Below are 21639 nucleotides of genomic sequence, written 5' to 3'. Positions count from 1 at the left end.
GTTATAGTGAGAAAAAGCTACAAAGCTTATGATGCTAATTTTATTCCATACTCTCTTCCAATTTGTTTTGTGCTGTAAAAGCTGAACATAGCGCTGAGTCCACACTTTTGAAGGCTATCTCTTTCAGACATATTTACACAGCTTTGAACAGCATTAATACATTTGATGAAAGTATTTACATGCAGGCTCTTTGCTAAATGGAAAGTGTCTGTGAATGCTAGTTTCACTTTAGCCTGCGGTTGAAAAGACTTTTAACTAAAAGCAAATATTTTTCAAGAACATTGTGATGAAAGAGATTTCAACGCTTATAAAATTATTGCTTTGTCTCAAGATAAATTTCTCCTTGTTTGTCTGTTTTTTAAAATATCTCCTTTACAGATATTAATGTGATTCAATGTGGTCCACTGAGCAAACAGCACAAGGACAATTAAACACAGGTACAAATTACCAAAGGAAGAAAAATTGCTGACAAACTGAGGATAAAACAAGACCATTTCAAAGAATCGCAGATCAAGGTCTTTTCTTTAAAGGGAGAACACAAACCAAAAGAAAATACTGCAACTATTATAAATATTTCACTCCTCAGTTGGGTTTCCAAGTAGCTCTCAAACTACAAGAGACCATGGGCATCTCTCTCCTTACGACCTTTTAAAATCACGGAAGTAATCAATATTTAACCAGCTAAGGGTTTAAGTATCTCCAAGTTCATAGATGACAAAAAGTTATCAAGTTATTATAGTCCAAATGAAATCCAGTAGTGAAACAGAGTTTTAATAAAACATGGCTCATTGTTTGCATATTTTAGGGTCTGAAGCTTATAGACGTGAGCTTATAAGTGTACTTTTCATAATTAAAAAATACTTTGTTAAAATATTATATTATAATTCGTCTTAGTTTTTTCACCCCAAAGTAAGTAAGTAAGTAAGTAAATTTAATTTCTTTCACTGGGAACATTCTTGCAAATCATCATCATCACATACAGATATTTTTTTTCAAGAGGACTTTTGTCACTTGCTTCACAATTCTTTCAATGCATATACAAGTTTTTTTTAGCAGTATTCTGATGTAAATGCGGTCCCATACTAGACAAGAAAGTATAATCTTATATAGACTAGTAAAAGTATAGTTGATATTTAAGAAAATCTTCTATAGTCTTGTTCTTTATTGTCTGTGTTCGTGCCAATAAAAAACAAGGTACTGAACTGCTACCTTCCCTTTTTCTTTGTTACCACTGAGCTGATTTTCCACTGTGTGTCTGAGCATTTCAGTTACATTAAATGAAGAAAAAGTGGTATGTTGTCTGTAGCCCAGTTTCCAGAGATGATTTACTTTAATGTATTTACTTGTCATAACTAGTAATGATCTTTACCTACTTTGTTACATAATCTTTGGACCTTACGAGAACAACATGTAGTTTACTGTAACACTGAGTAAAGCAGAGGTAAAAGACCAATAATATCAAGTCAAGATGTAAATGCAATCAGTTCACCACCTGGCAGTGCAAGTCATATTGTCAACCTTGTAAATGGATTCTATTTCTCTGAATAATGAATATATGAATATAAAAGAGAGAATCAATAATTTAAGGTTTTCAATATATTATGAAGGGAAAGGTGAGGAGTATGAAAATGTCAAGTGCCAGCAAAATGCAGATTCAGTGTGAGTTGGCTGAAAGCACTGAAAGAACAAAAGTCACAGCCACTTTGCTCCATTTTCACTATAATAAAATGATCAACATACCATCTACCCTCATGGCACGAGAGTAGGAGGTTCCCAGTTGCGTGGCAGCTTTTGAGATTGCGTGCACATTTGCAGTTCTCATTATCATGATATCTTCTGTGACATCTGTGCCAGCTGTTTCCAGAAACATGCTCTGTGTCAGAGGGGGTTGTGGGGCTCAGTGCTGTCTTGTCAATCAAGCTGATATCTTGTCAGTCTTTGTATTCAAAAGAGGATGATTATAAACCATCACATGCTGCTTATATTAGGAGTATTCACTGATTCTAGACAAATGCTATTTTATATCACATTAAAGTTAATGTGATGTTGGCCATGACAAAATAAAAAAACAAAACACCTAAAGCCATTCATAAAGCCAACTAATTATGGAATGTGAGACACTTGTGTGCTGAATTAAGTTTAAACAAGGCTTTACTTCTGCTGTTATGGACACAACAACATGTTATATTCACTGCTAATGTGTTGACTATGTTGACTATGCTGCAGGCTTACTAACGCTTATTAACATTAAAGTCACCATGGGCTACAAGTTGTGTTCTATAAACACAAAGACAGCAAACCTTTACAACAACTTTGCAGTGATATGCTTAAACATCCCCCCTAACACATGGCAGGAAATCTTCATATTTGTCTGTTGCCTTTGGCAGAGAAGTTATAATAAACCCAAAGCTATAAAACACAGAAATATGTTGTTTTTCCTAGAACATTTTGCCTGTTTTTCCTTTCTCTGAATGAACTATAATGCCCACGTTATAGCGAACAAACTATAAAGTAGTAATGTGGGTAAATATGCAATCTTGAAATCAAGGTTTTATTTTTTTAGAGGGGTACAAATTTTTTTTCCGTTTTTTATTGTCGAGTATAGGTGAAAACAGCAGATTCAACCCTTCCCATAATGCCACTTCTTCTTGTCTGTTATAAACCCGCTGCTCTGCAATGTAAACTTTCTGTTCAAATTTGAAGTCTCAAAGCCTATGCTAATGTAACGCTGGGTGTAAGTTAGCGTCACCTTAATACCGTCTATTTGTGGGGTCGTGGGTAAGAACAGCACGGGGCCAGCTTTTTCAGAGCAACTTGGATATGTTTTATTCTCCGCTCAAGAAAACAGATAAGAGGCACCCTTGTCGCCGGTAACAAACTTAAACTATACTCTTGTGTGCGGCGTATCACTCCGCCCAATCTAACTACAGTAAAACCCTATGGACAAACTACATAGAAAGAAGTAGTTCCCCAATCTAAACAATATAAAGAATATATTTATCAAATCATTAACTATCATAGAAATTTTCTTTAACACAATTATTAACAAAATAAATCTCCTCTTACATTCTTCCCTATCTTCAAATGAAATGTCCTCATTTCAAAACTCATGAAAAATAAATCTCATCTCCAAAAAAAATACCATAATTGCAATGCAAATGGCAAATAGAAACAGTATACCAGTCACATGAATAGGGGAAAACACAAATGAACTTATATGACATAATAAGCCAGAATTACTTAATCTTTATCCCTTGAAACTACATTAACATAACATCCTTTAGTACTGTAAACTTATTAAATTTGACAACCTCAAACACCCAACAGTTTTTTTTTTTTGTTGTTGTTTAGTTTTTCTTAAACAGTGTCCTTATAAAAAAAGTGCATATCAGTCCACATAAGGAGCAAACAGTCCTTATCTGTCATTTAAGTGGGAGGGGAAATTTCACAGCAACAGCCGTTGAGGTCTGCGAACAACCCGTCCTGAACGAGTAGTAGATGAGTCACACAGCCTAGCAGACACTGCACGAGCAGCATCTGGCCTTTGGTTGTGTTGAGGGGGTACTTGAAAGACCCGTCCTGACGGTCTCCTTAGCAGGGGAACCGAGGGGCAGGCAGCGGCAAAAGCCTGTCCAGTGTCAGGTTGTCTTGGATACAAGGGGAGTGACCCAGATAGTGTTGTATACCTGGGGAGTGTCCACATGCTGTGAAACCCCAGCCTGGTTCACCTGTGCTGAGGATGGATCCCAGCTGGATCGATATGGTTTCAAGTGCTCATAGTGAACAATTTTTGGTCCAGCTTGAGGACGTCTCAAATCCAACAGCTTGTACAAGAGTCCCTGGTTATCTGAGGATACAACTTTGTAAGGTCCAGTCCAGTTAGGATCAAGTTTCTTTCTCTGTGTAGTAGGATCATCCATCCACACAAGATCTCCAGATTGATATGGTTTGAATCTCACATGCTTGTTGAAGTAGTACTCACGTTTGAGTCTCTGTTCCTCACGGTGAGAGCGAACAGCTTGGAAAACTGTGTCAAGCCGTTTCACCAGCTCTGTGCCATAATTCTGTGGCGTCATTGATACCACTGGCGTGGACAGAGTCACTGAAGCAGGTAGACGAGGCTCCCTGCCATGAGCAAGAAAATAAGGTGAGTATCCAGTACTGGAGTGTTGGGTGGAGTTAAATGAGAGAACCACTGCTGGCAGATAATGATCCCATTCACCACCGTTCTGATGAATGAGTTTAGCCAACTGTTCTTTCAAAGTCCTGTTAAATCTCTCAACCATCCCATTGCCACGGGGGTGGTATGGTGAGGTCCTTTTCTTTTTGATGTTCAGTCTCTGACATATTGTCTGGATAATCTCTGATTAATACTGTCGACCCTGACCTGAAAACAGTTCCTCTGGAACACCATGTTCAGGTATGAAACGTTCACACAGCATTTGCGCTACAGTTGTCGCTTTCTGATCTGACATAGGGAATGCACTGACATACTTGGTAAAGTGGTCTTGGACTACAAGTACATACTTATGTCCTTGTGAAGTGAGAGGCAGCTCAGTAATATCTGTGCACACAAACTGAAATGGTCTTTCTGCCTGTATGGATTGTAAAGGAGCTCTGTGCTGTGGTACAGGTTTCCTATAAGCTTCACATGTGTGACACATTTCACAAAAACTGTCAATGTCAGACCGCATGCAAGGCCAATAGCACATAGTTAGAGCCTTTTTGAATGTGCGATCAGCGCTATAATGACCAGAGCAGGAGTTACCATGTAAAATGTTCATAGTCTCTGTGATGAGTGTTTTGGGAATCAGGACTTGAAACACAACAGGCTTCCCTGGTGCTGTGTGAGCTTGTCAACAGAGCAAGTCATGACACAGTACAAGTTTTGAGAACTGCCACCACAATTTTCTTTGCAGCTTCCCTTTAACATGTCTGAGGTAAGGCCGTTTGTTTTGTTGTACCCAGGAGTACACTTCTGATAGAATGGGATCAGAAAGTTGTTCAGCTACAATGTAATTTCCCTGACTTGACAATGTATGCTTTAACAAGTCCATACCCGTGTTGGTTGTCTGAACAACAGATTTGTCTCTGTCTGATACACAAATCTGAGCTGTTGTGCTGGCCACAGAGGAAGGCTCCTCTAGCTTACTCTGCAGCACTGGAAGTGGAGAAGGAGTGTCCAGTTTAACAGGAGAAGCTTGGTCATCCTGTGGGTAAGATGGTGTGTGCTCTGCTACCACCGGATCAGGTTGTGAAAGAGGGATCCGCGACATAGCGTCTGCATTTGTGTGTTTCTTTCCATCCTTGTGTATTATTGTCCACTGATATGGGTCTAACTCCAAAGCCCAGCGATCTCGTCGTCCTGTAGGGTCATGTGTGACATCCAGTTTTCTTAGACTGATGAGTGGGCGATGATCAGTGATGATTGTGAATGGAGTACAACTCAAGTAGTGTCTGAAGTGCCTGACTGACCAGACAATGGCCCAAAGTTCTTTGTCATATGTGGACCATTTCTTCTCAGTTCGGGTCAGAACATGACTAGCATATGCTATAACCCGTTCCTTTCCATTGTGAACTTGAGCAAGCACTGCACCAACTGCAGTTAGATGCATCTGTACTCAGAATGAATGGCTGATGAAAGTTGGGAAAAGCCATTATAGGAGGTGAGGTTAGGGCATCTTTTAAAGTCTGAAATGCAGCTGAGCACTCCTCTGACCATTCAAATGACACATGTTTTTGTGTGAGTCTGTGAAGAGGATGAGCAATGAATGCATACTTGTGCACAAAACGTCTGTAGTAAGAGCACAGCCCCAGAAATGCTCGTACCTCAGAGGGTGATTTGGGGACAGGCCATTCACATATGCGCTGGCTGTTTACTGGGGCCAGTGCCAGTCCATCACGTGACACAATGTGTCCCATATATTTGACTGCAGGTTTGCAAAACTCACATTTCTTTGGGTTCAGCTTCAACCCAGCTTGTCTGAATCGTGTAAGAATGTCTGTTAGGTTGTGAAGGTGATCATCAAAGTTCAGTCCCATACAAATAATGTCATCAAGATAAATGACACACGTTGTCCAGTGGAGACCTCTTAGAACAAGCTCCATCAGTCTCTGAAAAGTAGGTGGTGAGTTTTTCAGACCCATGGGCATCACTTTGAATTGATAGAGACCGTCACCTGTAGTAAATGCCGTTTTAGGCCTGTCTGCTGGATGCATTACAACTTGCCAGTATCCACTTGACATGTCCATGGTGGAAAAAAAACTGAGAGCCAGACAGAGCATCCAAACTATCATCGACTCTAGGGAGGGGATGTGCATCAGTAATGGTCACTGAGTTTAGTTTTCTGAAATCGACACAAAATCTATATGTACCATCCTTCTTTTTCACCATAACCACTGGGCTGGCCCAGGGGCTAATGCTGTCCTCAATCAGATCATGAGCTTTAAGCTCCTCCACCTGACGGTGGATTTCTGCTTTCATGGAAGGAGAGGTACGATAGGCTCTTTGTGAGATGGGGATGTCACAGTTGGTTGTAATTTTGTGTGTGACCAATTTTGTTCGTCCAAAGTCATGTGAATGCTGACTGAACACATCTGAGAATGAGTGTAATGTTTCTGTCAGTTTCTTTTGTTGTGTACTTGTGAGGTCAGGGTGTGACAAATCATGTGGTTCAAATGGATTGGAGACCACAAGCATCTGAATATTGACATTGCAAACAGAAGCTTCCATCACAGTATACTCATCTGTGGTACTGCCAGAGGTAGCATGAAAAGTTCCTATCTGTGTGCCACAATGAAACCTGACATTGTCACTTGAGGGGTTAGCTACTTTGACACATATTAAACCCTGTTCAGCTGTTGCCACAGTCCATGCAAAACCAGTAGAGGACTGGTTAGTGTAGTGTGGCTCAAACACACCTGCATAACCATTGGGTACCAGTCCTTTAAGTGGCGCATCCAGTTTAGCAGTGATAACCATCTCTGACATGGCAGGAACTTCAACTGTAGAAGATACTGTAACCTCAGTTAATTTAGGGACATACTGGTGTGGGCTGACTAATGGAACTACTTTGTCATCCACTATGAGAGATATGTTTCGAGTGTTTAAAATGATACCATTAGCAACCAGAAAATCCCAACCCAAAATGAGTGGTTTGGTACAGTTTCTGACAACTTGAAGAGCATGTGTCATAGGTTTGTGGGCTATACTCAAATTGACTGTGATTGAACCAACAGTATCAAGAGGATCACCTGTGACACCAGTGAGAGGAATAAACTGCTTAACAATTGGTTTCTTCTGAAGTGCAGTTATAGACATTCTGAACTCTTCACTGATAACTGAAACATCTGCCCCAGTGTCAACAAAAGCATGAACAACAGTGTTCTCAATTACAACTGAGACATATCGACATGACACATTAACCTGAGATAAACTGTCTCTGGTGAAATCAGTAGGTGAGTCATCATTGTCCTTATGGGCCTGGGTGGAGTCAGTAGTTGGCAATTGGCCCTCATTGTCAACTACTTGTAGTTTACCTTGTTTGATTTGGTGTGTGAAGGGGAATGAAACCGTACATGTCCAGGACTTGGAGAGCGTTGAGACTGTTGTCTATCCTCTCTGCGGTCAGGTGAGCGACCACGCTGTGTGTAGTCTCTGGGTGATGGGCTATAACCACGTGCATAACGCTCAAGTGATCCAGAGCGAGTGTGGGTATCCCGTCTATCATAAGGGTCCATGTCGTGCCTTGATGTTCTGTAGGAGCCATCATGAGCTGAGTATCTGTTATACGAAGAGTCCCTATAGGATCGTCTGTCTGAAGGATAATAATGGCTGCGGCCTCGCTCATTGTCAGGTGTGAGGCTCCGCTGACGAGATCTGTAGTCTGATGAACCACGTAGGTTGTGCCTCTGCTGGCGTTGCACCTCTAGCTGTAATTGCTCAACCTTATCAGAAAGTGTCTCTAGTGTTGTCTGCATTTTTCGAAGATCATCCGAGGTGGCAGAGTGAACTCCAAGAGACGTGGAAGATGCAGGAAGGTGAGTAGATGTCAAAGGAGAGACAGCAGGTGAGACCTGTGTCTGTGAAAAACATTGCAGGGCGTTTGTGTTTGAAAACATCCTGCTAGCATGCTGAGCATTTTCAATCTGCATTGCAAACCGAAGAGTAGAATCCAGTGTGTTCAATCCTTGTTCATGACAGCGTACCTGAAGATATGGCTCAATCCCAGCAATGAAGCGCCTGAATTTTTCTCCATCTTTAGCATTTTGTCCATATGTGGGAAAAGCTTCCTCCACCAGTCGGCTAATTTCAGCAGCAAACACTGGAAGTGCCTCACCAGGCAGGCGAGTGCATGCATTAATGTAACTTTGAAATGTGGACAAATAAGCAGTCTGTCCAAAAACAGCTTTTAGTTTGTCTTTTACAGCAGTGTAGTCAGATTTTGTTGCATCAGGTAGGCTATCCCAGTAAGCAAAAGCAGCGCCACCCAGGCGTGTGGGCAGCAGCTTAGCCAAACTGTCCTCATCATAATCTGGAGCAGCCTCAACAGCCACTTCAAAACGTCTGCACCATTTAGTAAAGTCCTCTTTTCCATCTCCCATGAATACATGAGGAAAATCACCTTTGCAGTACTGCCACATTTCAGCATTGGTTGAAGTAGAATGAAAAGGCAGTTCGTACCAGAAGTTGTTGTTACTTGACATAGTTCATTTTCCAGACACATGAAAAAAAAGTGCATTCAAAGTTCACATATAATTTCAATGTCTTTGGTTTGTTTAACTAGGCTGGTCCTCTTCAATGATATAGCATCCAGAGCAGCAGGATCACAACTTTACCGTAACATCCCGCGCAGATCAGTCCACATGTAGCACAACCGCAATATGATGCAGTGAGACAATCCACGGAGAGCAGAGAGAGTAGCATCCACTTTGCAGTCGCGTATCCAGTCTCCGTTACCGATGTACGTTGTCCTTCGTTGCTGTCTTGGAGGTTGAAAGTCTGATAAAGTCCGTTACTTGTCTTGTTTCTTTTAAATCCACAGTACACTGACCGAGTCACTAGCTTAGCTTTAGCTGATAGCAGGAGTAGGCCAAGGTGAGGAGAAAAAAAAATTCGGCGGCGGTGCTTCCCCGGCAAAACTTAAAACACTGCTGAAGTTAGCAGTCCACAAACCCGCTGCCACCAGTGTAACGCTGGGTGTAAGTTAGCGTCACCTTAATACCGTCTATTTGTGGGGTCGTGGGTAAGAACAGCACGGGGACAGCTTCTTCAGAGCAACTTGGATATGTTTTATTCTCCGCTCAAGAAAACAGACAAGAGGCACCCTTGTCGCCGGTAACACACTTAAACTAGACTCTTGTGTGCGGCGTATCACTCCGCCCAATCTAACTACAGTAAAACCCTATGGACAAACTACATAGAAAGAAGTAGTTCCCCAATCTAAACAATATAAAGAATATATTTATCAAATCATTAACTATCATAGAAATCATATTTTCTTTAACACAATTATTCACAAAATAAATCTCCTCTTACACTAAGATGGCATCATCATAACTATATTACTATAGCTGCAATTGTAATTTAATGTTTCATGGTCACATACAACTTGACTATAAGTTACAGTCAAACACACAAAAATCAGTCTTTCAGAGGTTTTGAGACATCAGCAGCTGAGACATCTATAGCCCATTAAAATCAAGGTGACTTGAATTTAATTTGTGGTGCTTGAAACACTGGAAATTTGCATTTGAAAAACTCACGAGCAACATGCTGTTCCATAAACAATGTCATAATTACTCTGGATAATCCATAAAATAAATAGTTTTGGGTGGCTGAGATTGTTGTTTGTGATTTCTTTAAAAAATAGTAGTGTTAGTGTTCAAATAGCACTTCATCATGAGTTCATGTAGAAGCCACCTACACATTTTTACTATTCTGCTTCTGCATATAATTGAAATCCATTTTCACACTCTTTCTATTGCAAACAAATGGTTTAAGGTCTTTCTGTCTGGAGGAGAAAAGGACAGCAGGAATATGATAAAAAGCCAGAATAACCACAACAAAAATAATGACGCCTCTGCATTTGTTCATGCCAGTGAGAGAAAACACTCCAGAAAAGACAAAAGAGACAGAGTGACAGAAAAACAAAAGGGTTTTTGTGTATGTGCTGTGTATTTGAGTGTGTGAAAGCATTTTTATGAAATATGGCCAGTATTTGTTTTTGTCTGTCTGTTTAACTTGTGACAAAGAGCAACACCATAACCAAGTGCACACAAGTATGACTGTGAAGAAAAAGTAGTAAGAGGGAGTATTATCTGCAAACAGAAGAAAGATGCTTTACAGAAATGGGTGTTGAAGGGATCACATATTCTCCCGAACTGCAATGTCAATAGTTTCTGTGACTAACTGAAAACAAAAAGACAGAATCAGACACACAATGTAGTCAATGGTCAGATGACTCATCTTGTGCAAAAATGGAGACACAAGACACATAATATAGGACGTTTGGCTCCCTGCTTATGAGATGGGCCATGTTACAAGTTTTTTGGGAAAAATAACAACATAAAAATAAATTAATATATAAAGATGAACCAAATATGCGGGAAACTTTCTCATTTAATATTTAAAATGTTTTTTTTTCCTGAAGCAGGAAAGGCTGGCTGCTTACATTTATTAAAAGCAACAAATAAACAGCACCCAGCCAAAGTTTTGCAACATCTGAGTAGGTGTTATTCTTGGCTAGACGTCCATAGTCCATCATTTTTATTTTTGTTTCAGAACAGCTTTTTATGCAGCATCTTTTGATGAACTATAGATCCCAAACTTTGCAAACCTGCAAGGCTCCTCAAAAGAAGCTTTGTCCTAACACAGGCTTTCTGAACTTTTCTTCCTTTCAAATGTCACTAATATCATCAGCTCATTAAAACATTTTAAGGTAATGGGAGCCCGAACAATAGAACTACATGACTGTCCTTTTTGGATAATCTGTGATATAATAAATATTAAATGGACTGCACTTACATAGAGCCTTTCTACCTTCACGGACAAAGCGCTTCACCATTCTTGCCTCTTATTCACCCATTCAAACACACCCACACACTGATTGCGGCAGAGCTGCCATGCAAGGCGCCGGCCCGACCATCAGGAGCAACATGCAGTTCAGTGTCATGCTAAAGGACACTTCAACACATGGACAGAAAGAGCCGGAGATCGAACCTCTACCTCCTGAGCCACAGCTGCACATTAATTATAAATAATATAGATCATAGACTTGCAAATGACCAAATAAGAGTATAAGCACTTCAATTTAAATAGTTCTCATGTTGCTTGTTGATGCAGAAAGAGGAGATTGAAGGGAAGGAGTTGGCAAAAATCATATTTTCTGAAGAGCTTTCAGCCCCCTCACAGGTAAAGAGCTTCCTTTTGCAGAGTTGCAACTAACATAAAAGGGACTTTTTTGGTGAGCAGGCAGAAAGGGTGCGTTATGTAACACAGAGCAGTGAGAAGAGATGGCTATCTTTTATCCAGGGTCTTCAAAACAAAGAGGAGCCTTCTCTGAGCAAACAGCTATAAAAGTGAAATAAAATTGTGAAACAAAAACAAAAAAGGAGGGAATTCAAGTTTTTTTTAAAACTATTTTGACAAATTATTTTCATGGAGGCAGTCAAACACCTCTGATATGAATCCATCCACAGAGGCATTACAGTTCTTGTATTCCCTCTGGCAACAGAGAACAACCAACTTATAGGACATCTTCATCCATCTTGCCATGTTTGTGTGCACATAAGCATCCCATCTGTTTTGTCACCTTGCAGCTGACATAAAAGTAAATGGAACTGTCCGCAGAAAGGAGCTTCATGAACACCGGTGGATAATTTTTTTCCCTCCAACACACTCCTGGCTGCATCATATATAACTACAGCTGAGGACAGGCAGTACTGAATAAATGGAGCTGACTCACTATTAATGCTCCCTGCAGGAGGCTAAATTACAGGTGATGCGTGAGTGACAAGGCTATGAATGAGGATTACAGCATGTCATGCCCTTGCTAACTTGTATCAAACCTAATGTTTCTTCATACAACATGTGAGCCAAAAATGAGTCACCTCTAAAAATGCCAGAGTCTCTACTGATTGTAAACGAATGGTATTTAAAATTATATCACTTCACTATTTAATGACAGTCTTTCTCATCACCAGCTGGCGTGGTGGTGCCATGACATTTAACTAACAGTTATGTGGTAGGCAGGCAGCCATTTCATTTGAAGCCAGTCCATGCCCCATGGGGACAGACAGAGAGAGATGAATGAAGGCACACAAATAACGGTATCATCTCTCTCAATCACCTTTATTGGGTTTCTACAACACAGACACGAAAGCATGATCAAGCATTTGGACATCAAGACATGCACACACATGCACACAGTCTGAGGTCTAAGAGCACAGTAATGCATCATTTCACATGTAAGTGTTCAATAAGAAACATTTTAATATAGAGAATGTATTCGTAGAGTCAATATAGAAGTTTGAGCATTATAAAACTGCCTCCCTTGGTTCAGTGCCTCACTGCTGATTCATTTTAATGTTATGACATTAGCATTGTTAGGAAATATTTCCTTTTTCATTCAGCCAAAAGTATAGGTTCAGCTATAAAACAGTTTCTCTGTTATTTGCTATTGTCTTTATGGATGCTTTCTGATCCAACACCCAAATGAACAGGACATTGCTATGGTTAAGGTTCAATTATTCTAGGGCACAAAATATTCTTGGTTAAGGCTATTTGTAGTCATTAGTAAACAATTAACAAAGAGCAGTTTCCTGTGAGTAAATGACCAGTGCTGTCATTTCTCTGTTGAGAACCATTTCTTGTCAACACTAACTTCCCAAAGCATACGGGCTATTTTTCTAATCACCAAACCAATCTACTGTGCTAAATTTTGCATTTCAGAAGCTGCTGATGGACAATAAGCACTCCATGTTCTGTTTTGACCATCTCTCTGATTCCCATCAAAGGCAAACGATTCCTAGCACTGCAGGAGCCCAGCTGACTTTTTAACCCAGATAAATGATTTACAGCGGGTGCTTAAATGGGCTCTGATAGTCTCCCTCAAGCACTACTTCTACATGAGGACATTCATCACATTACCAAGTGGCTCATATATTTCTGCTACAGTGGCTTATACCCAACAAATACTTGCTGTTGTTATATATTGTTATATTCAATAAACAAAAACGGATTCATGGCACTGACCACAACAGACTACATGAAAACACCTCAATAACTCGAACTGTCTCAGATGCAGGCTAGAGCTTGAAATTCACAAAAATGAATAGTACTTTGAAGATTATAAGAAATGACACTTATCTTCAGACCACTTCAAAAACTATTATACAAAAGATAGCGTGTCAGAGCATGAGATGAATTGTTGTGACTGAGCCTCTCCTGCCTTAAATGTTAAGTCTTTCTCTCTCCAATGATTGACAGCTCCTATGACGTTCATGCTTTGTTTGCCTAAATGCCTCCTTGCAGAGAAGACACTGATACAGCACAGAGCGGAGCGGGTCTGAAGGTGGAAGAGGAGAATGATTTGCCCCGCTCATTTCTCCCTCTCTTTAAGAGTGGCATTCATCACCATTAGTGTTCATTAACATGACTTAGTGCTCGTTAAGCAGTTGTGTGCCAGAAGAAATCTGTAGCTTGCCGCCAGCATATTTCCTTGCTGTAATAGACATTGACTGAACTTGAGAGCAGTGGATGGATACAGAGATGAGACAAGAAGGGTGGAAGGCTGAGCAGGGCAGGACAGGGAAGGACATGTCAATCTGCGCCTCCTAAGATTACCCCTATTTTACCTCTGGGAGAGTAAAAACTGTTTCAAATAATAAACTTCAGCAGCAAAGTGGGGAAGCTGTGTCACTGCCTTGGTTAGAAGTAACAAAATACAGCCAATAAGGAAATAGACTAGCGCTATGATGCATCTTTTTCACAGCAAATGTTTTGACTAATCATTGCGGGAAAAGCAAAGATGTTACTGAAAACATTATGGATGGCTCAGTTCTCTTCAAGTGTCTTAATAAACCATGACAGTGAGCCAGCATGCACAGTACCAAAACCCTGAAACTGGAGCAGCTAGATGCATTTCAGCCATTGTTAATTTTATTATTTACACCTGTGCTTTTCCTACTGTGACAAGTCAAAATATCTGCTGTGGAAATAACTATTGGAGGGTCAGAACTGATGTCTCGTGTAGCGGGATGGAGCTGACTCTTAATTTGCCACACCCGGGAGACGCCAGGAGTTGAGATGCTGTTGAGATGATGTACCATGCAAGAAAATTTTGAATAGGTGGTTTATTTTGTTGTTTGGGGCTGTAAAGCAATTTTTGAGAGGATGTCACATTGCATGAGTGGAACAGAGTCAAGTCCAGCGGCTACGAGTGAGTCAAAGCTGTTTTCCTCAGGCCAGGCAACAGAAAACTGACATGACAGAGAAATCATCCTCACATTAAAAGTTGCAGCATGCGGGTTCGGGCACTTTAGGCAAGAAAAACAATAATGTTAGAACTATAATGTAAATGTGGTACAGGTATGGTAGGTTAGGTATGCATGGATGAAGTTAATTGAAAACAGTTTGGACTGTTGGTTGGACAAAAGTAATTTGAACATTTTTCACCTTGGGTTATGAGGAATTGTGATGGATTCAACACATACACTGTTCATTGTGTTTACAGTAAACAGTGAAAGCTTATACACTGATTAATTCGAGGCACAACAGTGTGACGGACAGTTTGTTTAAACAGTTCAGGCTCTTTGCATTGGTGTCCTCCCAGTTGGCTGAGGTGGAAATTTTTGGACAGAAAAGATCAAAACATAGCCTGAAACACTGTGAATTGCATTGTGGAGAGATACAACAAAGGCTGAAGGTCCTTTGTAGAGCCACCAACTCACCATAAAGAGAGCTGGAGACTTTTTGTTATGGATGGTTGACAGTTCCCCTCCCTTCTGTTACTGCCTGCCCAACATATAAGTATCCTTCCTGCCACCTCCTGCACATTCGTCCCTCCCTCTCTCCTTTACCTGCTGTTCACATCTGGAGCTGAAAAAGCACATTTTGCCCTTTAACAATCTTGCACGACAGATGGTTACATCATATTTCTCTGGTTGGTGACAAACAACCTCTCTTTCCTTTAACAGCCCCTTTTTGCTGGTCTGAAAGAGACATTTTTGACTGATGGCTAGTGTCAATCAAAGCAGTTGAAAGTTGCCACCCCTTCTGTTGCAGGGTACATTTACTACACAGAGTGAAACAGCAGGAGTGATGGCATAGTGACAAGAGCTGGCACAGCTTTACTTCCTCTGACAGCAGTGGCACCATGAAAGTGGGAAACTGAGGGGATGGATGTTTCTGAAAGGCTGCCATTTTACCATCCTAAATGCTAAAGATTTTCCTTTAACAGTTGGTAAAAAAAGATGTATATCCATTAAACAATTAGGGCTGTTTTGCTTGTTTTTCAAATGAGGGAAGATAATAGCATTTTTAAATTCAGTACAATGTGGCTGCAAATATTATGTTATTGTCATTAAGATATTTATTCTTTGTTTTTTTTAAAATAAGATTGTACTAACCGTTTGACTCCTCTGCATCTTTTTTGTTTTTACTTCTTCTGTGGCCTCAAGAGATTACTATATCAGTTTTATTTGTTTTTTTGTTTCCATAATTTTACAGCTCACTTTGGATTTTTGTGGATACAAATAAAATTGAATCGAAAGCAGAGAGGAAAAGCGCATCAGGGAAGTGCAGTGCAATCTCAGAGGCAACTTTACCACAACAAAACCGACTTATCTGAATAAAATACAAAAACAAAAAGTATTCATAGTGGCCAATGCATGCTACAAATTGATTAAAAAAAAAAAATTGTAGATAATTAATAAATTACAAAAATAAAATCTGAGATTCCTTGTGCCAGGTTGGCTTTCTTCCCCTTGAACTGATTTTTCTTTTCTTTTCATTAACTGACTCAAAGAGAATATGTCTAGGCAGCCAAGATATTGATTTGATTTGTAAACTGCTGTGTGCTGCATCAACCAACCTTAAAAAAAGGAATAAAGCTATGAGCACACAACACACAATGCCCTACAAGCATCTTTCATGTAAGCCTTCTGTTTATGAAGCGGTGCATCCAGTCAATCTGATTATGAAGGAAATAAAATTCCCTGGTCTAATGAATGGCTTCCTTTACATGAGTGGTCAGGCGATTCTTATCAGATTCATTCTTCATCATCTGATCTGTTTTCAGCCCTCCTGTCAAGAGTTCATACAGCCAGAACATGTCTGTGCCAAACAAGCAGAGCAGGCACCACAGTGGCTCAGTGGTCAGCACAGTTTGAACATCACCAGGTCCAATTGGGACCTTTGTGTGTCAAGTTTGCATGTTCTCTGCATGATGGTTTGGTGGTGGAGAGGTGAGTAGGCTGTTTAGGAATACTCCTCTAGTATTGACCAAGATGCTGGCCTCAGTGCCTGTGTGCTGAAGTGTGGCTGCCCACTGCTCTAATAGTTGGGCTGAGACAAATGCAGAAGACAGTTTTCCTTATAAAGATTAATAATATATGACTTAACTCAACTAAATTGGTTGATAAAATCCTTTTTTTCAGTTTAATTAATTTGGGAGACGTGCTCTGGGAAAAGAAATGAAAAGACCGGGCAGTGAATATGACCCAGAACAGAGGAGATACAGCAACTGCTCTCTCTTAATCTTGGATTTCTTACACGGTTTTTATGCTGAATACTGAAAAACTAAGTATGGTACATGTTGCTGGCTCTGACTGCCAAAGGAGTATAGTCAAACCAAGTCAGATTCATAATCCTATATTTTTCCTCCAGTGGAGAGAGAAAGAGAGGGATGAAAGAGAGACTGGAGGTCTGCCAGATGAATGGACAGTTGAATATTCCCTTTAGTCCAAAGAAAGAACATAAAGATTTAAAAATCTGATGCTCAAAGCTGACCATGCTGTCCCTCACATTCAATCTTCCCCGTTCCTACTTCTCCCATTTGTTTTGTTTTTCTTCTCCCTCTTTTCATTCCAACTACGAAGGAATAATGATTTGTGTGGAAGCTAGTAAGAAATATACAGAGCTAGAGAATGAAATTGACAGATTGCTAGATCGAACACAAAAAACACTTCAGAGGCTTCAAAGTAGTAATAACAGCTGATACAAAAAAGAAAAGCCTACCTGTATGTTGTCAAATGATGTTTTGTTGGTGACATCATACAACAGAAGCAGAGCTGAAAGCAATAGAGAAAAATTTCAGTGTATCATTTAAAAGTTCATGACTGCAAATCATTTAATGTTCATATAAAGTGGTTTTCTGGAAAGAATTTGCAGCAAATGTTTAACTTAATCTTTGGTATTGATGTATCAATTCCCTTTAAAATTGAATTGACATTATGATTATTGAGTTCATTTTCCCTCTGGGCATGCTGGCAACGCTGAATAATCCATGCTGTCTCTCTCTTGCCTGATAAAGTCCTGAAATACTCATTTCTTTTTAAAACTTTTTCAAATATAAAATGTTACACTGTGATGTTTGTGGTTCATTATGAAACATGTATATGTGTATATTTTTCCAGGTATTCAACTCAACAGCAAGAATGAAAATGAAAAAAGAGAGTGAAAGGGCCTTTTGAACTGCAGAAATGAGTCCATGTTCCCATATCTGTCTACAGAGCAGCTCGCCCAGGGTGAGTACAGGTGAGAGACAGTGAGGGGCTGTGCAGCTAAGAAAGGAGGCGGCCCAGGAGAGATGAACATTACGCAGACTGACAGCTGTGTAATAAAACTCAGTTCTGCCAGACTTGTCCTGGAGGTATTTCTCACTCTTTTGCTATCTTTTATCACTCAATGGAGAAAGTCAGCGCCCAGAAAATCATCAACTGCTACGACTCTGGTCAAAAGTGTTTGGCTGTGCACTTCTGCCCGCTGTGTTAAACATTTTCCAAAAACTATTTCTTCTTTCTATACATAATTTTTTCCCCCTAGTATCTGTTGTAATTCATGAGAAGATGAGTTCACCTAATCAGTTTGTGTGTTTTCTTTTAAGCAACTGAAACAATGGAATGAATCAAGAAGTCTCATTATATGTGAGATTAGTGGCATGCCCAACAGTAAAATTGAGGTTTGGATGAAAACAGATTGCAGGCACAGAATAGACAAAGAGTTGATGAGATGAGAAAGAACAGAAATGTCAGGCAACACAAAGGAGAAAGAGCTCAATAAGAGCATTTTAAAGGAGAAAACGATGACACAGATGAGGAAGAAAGATAAAAACAAAGATGGAAGAACAGCTATGAGAATTGGGGAAAACTTCATTATGAGAGTGTATTTGTGCATCTTTTCTTCCATTCACACTCAAACATTTAATGTCTATGATTTGAAAAGTTTTGCCTAACTATTTTTACTAGTTAAGTACTTTTTTATTTTTATTTTTTATTTTTAGAATTGTAACCTGTTAACTCGATTAAATTGTTTGTATTCCTGCATCCAGTTCACTGGCTTATTCATAAGGTGTCAAATAAGGACAAGGCAAATGGATCAAAGACAAAGTGAAAGTAAGAGATTGGGGGCATCTGCATCAAATTTAGAGCCTTCCATCAATCTGGGATAGGACACATGAATTGTTGTGCAAAGAAGAGACTTACAGGCATATTGAGGAAATATAAACCATCTCCAATGATTATGTTTCAAATTGTGACTCGGATCATGGATGCTTTGGAGGGGTGAAATGTTTTACAGCCTTTTGTTTTTGTCCAGCAATCTTTCTTAGTAAATCTCCCCTGTGTTTTTTTCTTTTATCACAACATAAACGTATCGGCAAAACCAAAGTAAGCACTCAACTGTTGAAAACATCCTGAAAACTCAAACTACTGTAAACAATCACTGAATTTTCAGATGAGAAAATATCTCATGGCTGTCTACTCATTTTCTCCCAGACAGCAGATAGATTTTATATCCACTGACATCTAAAATAATCCTCTGTACAAGCCTCTCTCTCACTGTGTCTCCTAACTCACAGACTCCCTCCAGCCTCCCAAACTCATCAGTTCCCTGGAGGCGCCGACACTTAAGCTCCGGACTTTCTCTGCCTGCAGCTCTGCTCTGGCCCCAAAAAGTTCTGGCAGCGACAATTAGCTGCATTCATCACACTGTGCTTTGGCTTCATGCAGGCATGCTTGTTTACATGTCAAACACTGTGTGTGTAAATGGGTTTAAGATCATGAAAGTGCTGATACTGTAGCAAGCCTTTCCCAAATTGAGCTATGTATGGATCCTATAGTGTGTCATAATGTCACCATCACAGGTTAAAACATGAATCTTTTTGCATGTATATAACAGCTACAGTAATCCATAGTTGACCAAAGTCTTTTTTTTTAGGTGACTGTAGGCAGAATTTGATTTGTCTCCATTGGCGTCAAATATTGTGCAGCTTTCTGGCCTCAGGTTATTATCATTCATTATTTAAAGTTTGATGTGCTGTCAGACTTGGCAATTACTTTGTCAAAGAGTGTGCATGATGTTATGTTGGCGTTGAGTTTTAGTGTATTTAAATGTTGGCCAGAGTCTGAGGGGAAAAAAAAGAGCTTCAGTTTCAGAGCAGAGACTAGAGGCTTCAATGAGAGTTTCAAAAAGCAGAAATCTTGGCACAAGGTGTAATAATCATTAAAGATTAACTTAACATCATCCGAAAATCTTGTTTTTGCTGACCTCCACCTGCTGAAGTTCTCAGATGTAAAGTGTTTACCTTGACATAGCTGTTGGGTGTGGCTGAGAATTTGAAACTTTTAACTAGAGTCAGTTAAGCAATTCCTTTTAACTTGGTGTTAAATTACTAATAAATTACTCAGAAATGACTAGTAATTAGCTTTCAATCACCTTATCACACCTCTGAAGATATATCATGGTTATCATGTGTTACCAGATACCACAATCCTATTTATAGCACCTTTAATTTTAATGTCCAGCCAGAAAATATCACTTTCATATTTTGCTGCACCAATCTACAAAAAGAGGAAAACAATGTTCACTTGAAGATTGATTATTTTGTTTTTACTGTCTGCCACACACAGCAGTTAAATATGTATATACAATTCAAAGCAATTTGCCCAATGTCAGCTGGCATTTTGCAGAGATACTTTGATGTAGATCAATGTACTGTACCGGCTTTAAGCAGACAAACAGTCACCAGGGCTTACCCTAAAACCTGCAATGACTGCTGGTGTAACATGATCAGTTCTCTTTTTGGATAAAAGGAAGACAAAAAAGTAGACTTTGTTTTCAGTGTTTTGGGGAATCACAGAGAAACTGACAGTCAAGAGTATGCACCGTGTGAGGGTAAGCAGGCAGATCAAAATATATGTACTTTTGTTTGAGCATAAACCTGAAAGCTGGAAAAATAGACCGTAGCAGACCTTTTTGTATGACACTTCAGAGACTTCATAAGCTCACTGACAGTCTTGTGCTGAAACAGGAGTTTGTTCAGGTTAGAGTGGAATTGATCTGCAACATTTATAGGCTTGGAATCTAGATAGGTATTGAAGTTATGGGTGGACTGTTTTATTCCTGTTAGAATTGACAAAATACGTTTTTTAAAATATTTTTCATTTACATGACCTTGTCAAGGTTTTATCCTACAGTGACCACAAATAAAGTTGAATATTTAGATCTTACACAAATCTTAAACATTTTATTGTTCCTCCAGTGAACTTGAGGGGCTACTTCTTATTCCTTTCTCACTCCAGCTCTTAGAATAGACAGGTGGGAAGGTGATTGGCATTTAAAAAGGTCACATCTCCAAGGAGTAAGATATGTGGGTATTATTGATCAAACACCCTGCCCTGTGGCATCAATAGTACAATGGCAATATGCTTTATATGGTAGTAATGGAAGAGTAATGGAAAATCACGGACACTAACTCTGAAATGTCTAAAGCCACAACCCAAAAAGATGATAGATGCAGTTTTCAGTGGAAGACATGATCCCAAGCATCATGCCTGAAACTGGACCTATTTAAAGTAGGTTCCCCCTTCCTTATGTAGGCTAACTGCCAAACCATGACACACATACTGAGGATAATACACAGACATATATCATTTACACTCACTAAATCAGGTATGCACACACAAACACCCATATGCATGCGCACACAAGTTTAGTTGTGCAGACTTAAATAGATTTAAGGAGAAATACACTGAGATGGTAAAACTTCCCTTACTGCCCTGAGATAAACAGACCAAACCAGGTGATGCATTTTCCATAGATATGGGGGGACAAAATGACAACTTCTGCAATATGTGAATACCAAGTACCAAAAAAGGAGCAGAACCACCTCAAAGAAAAGAACTAAAGGTAATATCCAGACAATGTGAGTTAATTCATGCCATGCTGTCACTGAATAACTTACTCTATGAAGCTACATAGCATTGTGTGGATTTGAGTTAATGGGATAACATCATGCCGGAATGGTATAGACACTCCTTGTCCTGTATAATGGCTTCAGAGTCCTTGGCTTTTCCATGGCAATGTCAGTTTGAACAAAAGACTCCAAGGACATGGCTGTGTATTTCACTGCATAAAGC

At 39.6% G+C, this 21639-nt stretch overlaps 1 protein-coding gene across 1 annotated transcript in view; it reads right to left on the bottom strand.

Moving 5' to 3' along the window:
- The window catches only part of LOC133999607 (ras-related protein Rab-26-like), a 58653-nt gene that overhangs the window by 11998 nt on the left and 25016 nt on the right, over nt 1-21639 (bottom strand). The window contains exon 5 of the mRNA XM_062438849.1: nt 17240-17292. Within this exon, the coding sequence (XP_062294833.1) occupies nt 17240-17292 (53 nt within the window). The remainder of the gene's footprint in view (nt 1-17239; nt 17293-21639) is intronic.

This window comes from Scomber scombrus, chromosome 18, assembly GCF_963691925.1.
Source record: "Scomber scombrus chromosome 18, fScoSco1.1, whole genome shotgun sequence".
Taxonomy (NCBI): domain Eukaryota; kingdom Metazoa; phylum Chordata; class Actinopteri; order Scombriformes; family Scombridae; genus Scomber; species Scomber scombrus.
Note: the sequence above shows the minus strand (reverse complement) of the source record. Positions and strands in the feature narration are given on the sequence as shown.